General features: G+C 38.5%; 1 protein-coding gene across 1 annotated transcript; it reads left to right on the plus strand.

Moving 5' to 3' along the window:
• Positions 1-4,333: 4,333 nt before the first annotated feature.
• Positions 4,334-8,880, plus strand: LOC119483749 (cell surface glycoprotein 1-like). The gene is made up of 5 exons (XM_037762160.1): positions 4,334-4,453; positions 5,330-5,500; positions 5,761-7,134; positions 7,224-7,284; positions 8,428-8,880. The coding sequence occupies exons 2-5, from the start codon at positions 5,341-5,343 to the stop codon at positions 8,513-8,515; spliced, it is 1,683 nt and encodes a 560-aa protein (XP_037618088.1). The 5' UTR covers positions 4,334-4,453; positions 5,330-5,340; the 3' UTR covers positions 8,516-8,880.
• Positions 8,881-9,164: the final 284 nt, after the last annotated feature.

Below are 9,164 nucleotides of genomic sequence, written 5' to 3' on the forward strand. Positions count from 1 at the left end.
ACATTCACTAGATATTCTCAGAGTTACTAACTCTTCTGCAGTGTGTAGTGAGCGCGCATGAATGTGAGGTGGAGCGAGAACGAGCTCATTATGCGAGCGCGCATGGGAAACCGACCTGTTAGATTTATACGTGTAAAAAGTTACAAACAGTCCCTTTAAAGATAGGGTCGACAATGTTGGAAAGCTAGCATAATTTGAAAGTAGCATCGCCTCAGGAGCTCCGTCTAAACGCCCCCCCCTCCCCTCGGAACTCCTTCCAAGGCAACGCACCCCACACACATGCACGAGCACCGCCGCATCGTAACTACTTCACAGACACAGAGCTCACCTCAATTCAACAATGCTACCTCATGACAAGTAACTGCGACAGTGCTACTTTTGGCTGAGTTTTCTCTTCCATTCTCCAGTAAACTTGCGGCGGCGACCCGCTTTGAGTTCAGGCTGGTGCACGCCAAGGGTAGAGTACGAGCAGCGAGGCAGGGAGGCATCTGATTGGTTCTTTCCAAGCGGATCGCGAGGCAGTGATTGGTAGACATTTTTACAGGATTACAGCAGCTACAGGTGACGGCTCTTTTCCGTTCCTTTTTCAGAGCTCATAAGTAATGGATCGCTGTCGGGATGTTAAAGACCATTTCAACCAATATAACAAATAGTGTATACTGGATAACATCGTCAACCCTGCCTTTAATAATAAATAATTACATTATGTTTTATTTAAATGTATTTATTTATTTTTTGGCCCGCCACTACCGGAGGAGGACTAAATTTACGTTTTGTTTATTTATTTTTTCTTGAAATTAGTAGCCAATGAGGGAGAAGAAACATGATAATACAACTAATCATAATCATAATCATAATCACAGTCTTAAGGATAATAATATTACTTTAAAATAATAACAAGAATAACAAGAACAAGAACACGAACAAGAACAACAAGAACAAGAAAAAACAACAACAACAACAACAACAACAACAACAACAACAACAACAATAATAATAATAATATTGTTTTGAAAAGAAAAAGAAGAAAGAAGGGGCAAACAAGCTGACCAATAAAACCCTGCTCTTTTTTTTTTTAGCACCCCGGCAGATTGAGAGCATTAGAGCTGAAACAAATAGTAAGATTAATCAATAAGTACACTGACAGAAAATTAATCTATTTAGGTAATCAATTAATAATTTGAGCCACTTTTCAAGCATAGAGGTTAAACATTTGCTTCTTCAGCTTCTCAAAAGTGAGGATTTGCTTCTGTTCTTTGTGTCGTATGCAGAGGTGGAAAGTAACTAAGCACATTTACTTAAGTAATTTTTTTAGTACTTTTTATGCTACTTTCTACTTGATTAATGTGACTATTTGTTTCAGCTTTAATGCGAACATATACATGTGTGTGTGTGAAAAGTTGTAAACAAGCGCTCAGGTTGTTTAAAAAATTGTAAAAATGTTCTTTGTATGAACACACCTGAATTACATGAAACCGGTTCTGTAGCTGTTAGTTACAGTTACGTCACATCTGTGACCGACATGAAAAACAAAAAACAATGTAAAAAATTACTTTTTATGCTACTTTCTACTTCTACTCCACTACAATTCAGAGACAAATATTGTACTTTTTACTCCACCACATTTATTTGATAACTTATATATATATATATATATATAAATGAGAACTTTTGGTACTAAAAAAAGTATATTTTGATACTTTTGTACTTTTATTTAAGTAAAAGTTGAATGCATGACTTTTGCTTGTAACAGAGTATTTGTGCACTGTGGTATTTCTACTTTTACTCAAGTAAAATATCTGAGTACTTCTTCCACCACTGGTCATATATTTAGTGTACTACTGTAAATAGTATACTAAATATAACCTGTACTACTTAGTATAGTAAATATATTTTAGTTTTGGGCTTGGTTAGTTGATAAAAAAACAAAACAAGCAACTTGAAGGCACCGCTTTGGGCTCTGGAGAGTCAGATGTCCCTAGACGTAATCAGGTGAAATAAGTGAAAAAACCTGTGTGGGTGGATTAACGTCGCTGTGTAAAATGAGACGGTGTTCGTGCAGAAAAACACTTCACATGTCATGAGTTGTGACCTCAGTGAGGAGCCTCAGTAGGAATGTCTACCTATTTGTCTCTAACTGGGGTCTGTAATGGCAATTTTCATATCTGCAGTTTAACACTGTACCTTTAGATAATCTCAGGGCCTCACATGTTCAACTTCGTCACCATAGGACAGTGACCTGACATTTTAGTTCTCTGTAACTGCAAACAACAGATTGCTGAAATACTTGTTATGTCTTGTGATGCTCTGTTGTCTGCTGTGTGCTGACGCATTGATACACTTTCTATCCTTCTCTTCTTTTCTTCTTTGCACTTATCTTCATGTTATGCTTTAAATGTATAAATACTGACTACTCTTTGTATTCGGGGCTCACTTGCCACAGTCCACAACAGGTGGCTGTGCTCGTGAGTCCATCTGCAGTCCATCTGCAGATGTTTTAGTTATTAATGTATGCCTTTTTATTAAATTCACTGAAAGACAAGTTGTTACGTTGGTTTGTGTCTTGTTTTAACAGAAACTGCCACCACAATTCATCGCTTAACAAAGAGCTGGAGGGTTAGGGATTAAAAGTGATGAAGAGCATGATGTGACAGCTAACCAGTCTGACAGGCTAACCAATGAATAACTTGCTCACTAACCATAAGCTGTTCATACAATACAGCACATACAGTAGCTGTTTGCCACTGCTCATACAGATCTATGATCCACCGGCCAGGTGTAGTTCTGTGGGGAGATCATGTGCTCGTTTGTGTGTGCATCTGTCTGTCTGTCCGCAGCTCATTTCGTATACTACTGGACCCATCAGCCTAATATTTTCTGTGCTCACTTATGACTGTGTGCTCAAAGACCTCTACGGTTGTGGTGATTCAGTTCCTTCTCCATTCATTCTTCTCTCATTCATTATGTCTCTGTCATCCCTTTACACTGTGTATTTATGAAGAATGCAATAAAAAACATTGCCAAAAAAACATAAAAACAAAAACAAACGTACAAAACAAAAACAAAGCTCCAAATCTCTTTCTTAAACAAGCAAAGAAAAAGGTCAGGATTTGTAGGATGGGTGGGGTCGGAGGTTGACAAGTCACCCATCCAAAGCAAACATATCTTTTACTTCGTACATTTAAGTGCCTTTTTGGTGACTTTGGTGAACTTCTGTATGAACATAGCAGAACATTTCAAGAATTGAACACACCTTCAACAGTTGAGTTACGATGAGAAAAATCAGATCACTGTCCCACAGTGACTATATTAGAACGATAAACTACAGTAGACTTTGTGTGAACTTTGTACCGTTAAACTGATGGTAATGTCTGACATTTACACATATTTATTTACTGAAAGTGTGTTTTAAATACAAAATTTAGTTTGCTATCTAATCTAAGAAAAAACAAGCAGTAAGATTTTCATTTTAAAAAGTTTATTCAGTAAATAAATGTAATTGAGTACAAAAATCATATTTTAAATATTTTGTAATGAGTAGTCTGGGCCTGGCATTTTAACAGAGTACAAGTAGTCACAGGGGTAAATAACTGAGTGAAGTAAACATGTCTTAAAATATATTTAAGATTAGATTCGATTTATTGCCCTTTGCACAGGTACAGGACAGTACAGGTACACTGGAAATATTGTGTAGTTAGTGTTATATAAGCTCCTCTTTGTCTGCTTGTCACCACTTCATGAAAAGACTCACAAGGTGTGTCAGACTCGCCCCTCAGGAGAATGTCTTTTTCTTGAAGTGAAATGTATCCAAACAATCGAATCATCATCATCACCACCATCTGAACCATTTTCATTGTGACCTTTCCGGGTTGAACTTCCTGGATGATGTGTGTTCAGTTTTCACGCATGTGTTTGGATAGTGACACAGCAAAAAACTACAGAAACTAGTTAGCTTTAACAGACAGGAAATGTGATGTAAAACCAAAATTATGAGCTAAAGAGGCTAAAAAGCTCAGTAGAGCTGCAGAGTTGGGGATAATTCTCTGAGTTTCGAGTTACCACTTTTCAGAGCCTGTAATTGAATATTAAAAGAAAGAAAGAATGATTCATGCACGAAACTCTGCGGTCAGTTTTACTCATGGGATTGTGATGCTTTATTGTTGCTGTAATTTGATATGGAAGATTACAAAAGCTGTAAATGTCACGTCCAGGTGTTGGGTGAACAGTCTCAGATGTCATTGTGGGCTAAAACTCACATATTTCATGTTTTCACAGTGGTCCCAGCAGTCTTTGTGTGTTGTGTCACAGCTTTGACTTTTTACCTGTTCCTTCAAGGAAATGATGCAGAAAAGTATGACAACTGGTAAAGCAGGTTGGTCCACAGGTGGAAGTTTGGTATATATACTGTAAACCGTAAGCAAAGAAAGTTTATTCGGGTAGGTGGAAGAACGTGGTAAGAAACACCTTTTCTTTATCTTCTTTTTGTTATTATTTGTATTGCCATTGTTAGTGCTGTTTTTGTTATATTGTATGACAAGTGACAGTTCTATTTAATATTTGACTGTTTGTTTTACTCACCACTTTGTTTGAAGCTGAAAAAAATCGAGAGATTAAAAAAATAACTAATAACTAATTAATTAATAAAAACAAATTAAAATCATCAATATATTTACCTAGAGCCAGTTATTTGTCTCTGCTCACTTCATGCTGTGTACAACCTGGTCCTTATGACTATTTGCGTATTAATGTTGAATATAATTAAAAGACAGATGTATCTCTTAATAGCATTACTCTTACCGATACAAAATGTGCAAATTGTTTATCTTCTTCTGTAGTGTAAAGAAGTAAAATGACAAAAATACCCAATTTATTCTAAATATGAATTGTTTTTTTAAGAGTTCTTCTTCAAATATATATATAATAATAAGTACATTAACATGAATTTACTTAAACTTAAATTCAGCATTTAAGATTTATTTTTCTTAAGAAAATGTTTTGCTTGTTTTTCTCGGTTCATTTCCCTTGATTCACAGATTTTCTAGACATGAAATTTTCGATTTTGGAGACAGAAAAAAATAACACTTGATTCTTTTAAATAGTTGACTGGACCTGTAATCAGGTAAAACAATCACATGAGTTTTTAGCCATAATCTGAATCAAAACCAACAGTTCTTTGCCTTTTTCTCTCCATCTGCTGCTGACTGTTCATTAGCGTGTTGTAAACTGTTCTCACCACTAGAGGGCCCTGTTTGCTGTAAACTGAGCTGAACACTGAACATCAGTTTAAACCAGTCTATCTAATATTTTGATATTCCCATTTTCCCCATAGAAGGCATTGACATGAAGTTGGGGCTACTGGTGGTGTTGGCAGTGGCGGTTCTGGTGCCGAGCCTCTCCGAGGGCCGGATCGTCTCCAGATGTGAGCTGAGAGAAATGCTTAGGGAGACAATCACCCTGCCCCGACGTCTTCAAAAGATGAAGGACAAAATCCTGGCATCAGGTGAGGTTAATAAATGGTGGGTTAGGTGGTCTGAGATGTAGAGAGTCAGCTCATGACCTCCAGAGTCACCAGCATGAATCTCTCAAAGAAAATACAGAGCAGGAAGACGGCTAAGAGTAAGAGAGTTTGCTCCTGCAAACAGGAAAAGTAAGAATAATAAAAAGTGGATGTTAAAGGAAGACAATTTCACTTATGGACATATTCTCTTCTTTTTCCTTGTTTGCTTCCTGCCATCTGCTTGCACAACTTGTTTGCTGCAGTTATATGTGAGGCGTATAGGAGGTCCCGCCTGGACACCGGCCTGGTCAAAGTGTACGGCAAACGCAGAACTACAACGACAGCAACGCCAACAACTGTGGTCACAGCTCCCTCATCAACAACGACCGAGCGAATGACAACTGAACCATCGACCGATCCGACTGCTGAACCATCGACCAAACCGACTACTGAACAGTCGACCAAACCGTCTACTGAACCATCGACCAAACCGACTATTGAACCATCGACCAAACCGTCTACTGAACCATCAACCAAACCGTCTACTGAACCATCGACCAAACCGACTATTGAACAATCGACCAAACCGTCTATTGAACCATCGACCAAACCGTCTGCTAAACCATCGACCAAACCGTCTGCTAAACCATCGACCAAACCGTCTGCTAAACCATCGACCAAACCGTCTGCTAAACCATCGACCAAACCGTCTACTAAACCATCGACCAAACCGTCTGCTAAACCATTGACCAAACCGTCTACTGAACCATTGACCAAACCAACTACGGAACCAACGACCGAACCGACTACTGAAACAACGACCACCGAGCCGACGACCACCGAAACTGGCAACGTCAGACGAAAACGTAAGGCGGACACAACCAGCGAGGATTCTGACTCGACAGAGAGAGACAGGAAGCTGAAGGAACTGCTGAACAAGGTGTCGCAGGAAGACGAGGGCGGGGTGACGCAGGATGACAACAGTATGGACGAAGAGAGCGACGAGAGCGATGAGAGTGATGAGAGTGATGAGAGTGTTGAGAGTGATGAGAGTGATGAGAGTGATGAGAGTGATGAGAGTGTTGAGAGTGATGAAAGTGGGGTGATGCAGGATGACGACATAACAGGCTATGAGGACGAAGAGAGCAATGAGGGCGGGGTGACACAGGATGACAACATGATGGGCTATGAGGATGAAGAGAGTAATGAGAGCGATGAGGCTGAAGAGAGCAATGAGGGCGGGGTGACACAGGATGACAACATGATGGGCTATGAGGATGAAGAGAGTAATGAGAGCGATGAGGATGAAAAGAGCGATGAGGGTGGGGTGATGCAGGTTGACGACATAACAGGTGATGAGGACGAAGAGAGCGATGAGGGCGGGGTGATGCAGGATGACGGCATTATAGGCGATGAGGACGAAGAGAGCGATGAGGGGGCCAGCGAAAAGGAAGACGAGGAAGAAGAGGTTGAGGAAGATGGGAAACGTAAGAAGCGTTCCTTCCGTCACTGGAAGCCTAAAAGGAAGATGAGGCCGTGGTCTGTCGGTTTTTACGGGCTCTTCCAGCTGTCTGACGCGTCCTTCTGTGATTCAGGTTATCGCAGGTCCAAAAACAGGTGCCACACAGACTGCAGAGGTGAGTCTTTGAACCAGAGACTACAGACATGATATTTATTTAAACTAGATATTTTGCATATTAATAACGATTCCTTCTTTCCCCTGAAGCCTTCACCGATGACAACATAATGGATGACATTGATTGCATTGTGAGGACTGGTTACTGGCGGTAAGTTTGTATACAGCAAAGTTAAAGTGATACTTCATCCTCATATATATCTATATGCAATAGGTGGTTTGTTTACAGCATATAAATGCATATGTATATACCAGCTCAGTCACACAGCAGTTCGTGTATATAGACACGAATTTCACATTTTTATTGTGATGGTCAGCACAAAATCTATTTGTATGTTAATCCACGTAATTGTGAACCAGGAAGTATAAAGAGTGGCGAACGCCGCGTAGGAAATACTGGCATGGCCATTTGCAAAGGAGTTCCTTGACCTCTGACCTCAAAATATGTGAATGAAAATGGGTTCTATGGGTACCCACGAGTCTCCCCTTTACAGACATGCCCACTTTATGATAATCACATGCAGTTTGGGGCAAGTCATAGTAAAGTCAGCACACTGACACACTGACAGCTGTTGTTGCCTGTTGGGCTGCAGTTTGCCATGTTATGATTTGAGCATATTATTTATACTAAATGCAGTACCTGTGAGGGTTTCTAGACAATATTTGTCATTGTTTTGTGTTGTTAACTGATTTCCAATAATACATATACAGACATTTGCATAAAGCAAGCATATTTCCCCACTCCCATGTTGATAAGAGTATTAAATACTTGACAAATCTCCCTTTAAGGAACATTTTAAACAGATATAATATGTGCAATTAATTTGCGATTAATTTTGATGACAATCATGTGATTAATCACGATTGAATATTTTAATCGATTGACAGCCCTACGGATTGCACAATGAAATGTAGTTGCCCCCTCCTCCAGATATCAAAATATTTAACTTTGAATAGAATATAAACAATAAATTAGAACAAAATAATGCATTAAAGGAAGAAACAAAATGGAAAACTAAATTATATTTACAAGCAATATATACAGTTACATTTGTATATACATACAACAAATATATAGAATTATGTGTAATATCAGTGTAATATGAGTGTTTTAAATAATACTGTAAATAAAAAAACTTTGGTTAAAGTGGGAGTGAGGGTAGTGCACAAGGTCGTGGGATGTTTTGGTAATCTGCCTTTCAAATACAATTTTGAATACCATTTAATCATGAAATCAATACTTAACAAAAAAAATTAAAAATAAGAAGCGTTGATCTCTTCTGTTCATTTACAGGCGCATCCAGAAGAAATGCCGCCGTGTGAACGCCGCTGAGTACTTCGCTGAGTGTCATGACTTAAGCGGTCAACCTTTTCTCACATGATTGGTGATCTATGACAATAATAAAGTGAAGCATGTTGCACTTGTTGTGTTTTTGTATCTATCATCCAAAAATAAAATACGGCATTGTGGAAAAAAGTGTCACAATTTCTAGCCCACTGATGAAGGAATTTCCCCCAAAATGTGCACGTCAATAAAGATGATTGAAAGACTTTAAATTGTATTGTTAAATTAAAGAAAGTATTACAATTTCTGTTACTTACTATACATGTGAAGACTCCTATGTAAAGCAGCTGTAAGGGACTGTGCAAAAATTAACGGTGTGGGGAGGGGGCGTTGAAGCTTGTATTTCATTTTATAAAAAAAAAAGACTCATTGGATCTTCCCATCTGACTTAAAAAACAAAAATCCAAATCTCAAAACTATTTAGTTTGTGCACCTGACTCCTGGAACAAAATACAGCACCTCCGAAAAATCAATTCACTTTGACCCTTTGGACATTTTATAAATTTGATCTTTAATCTCCAAATTTCTACATAACTGTGTTTTATTTGACATCTTAAATATCTGAATGTTTCTATCAAATATTTTTTCCCTAATCAAAAAGCTCTAGCGGCTTTTGCTATTTTTATAACGATATTGCATCTTCTCTGTTTGTATATCTCATTGTTGGCCCTCAATGATCTCTTGGG

This window comes from Sebastes umbrosus, chromosome 3 (assembly GCF_015220745.1).
Source record: "Sebastes umbrosus isolate fSebUmb1 chromosome 3, fSebUmb1.pri, whole genome shotgun sequence".
Classification (NCBI taxonomy): domain Eukaryota; kingdom Metazoa; phylum Chordata; class Actinopteri; order Perciformes; family Sebastidae; genus Sebastes; species Sebastes umbrosus.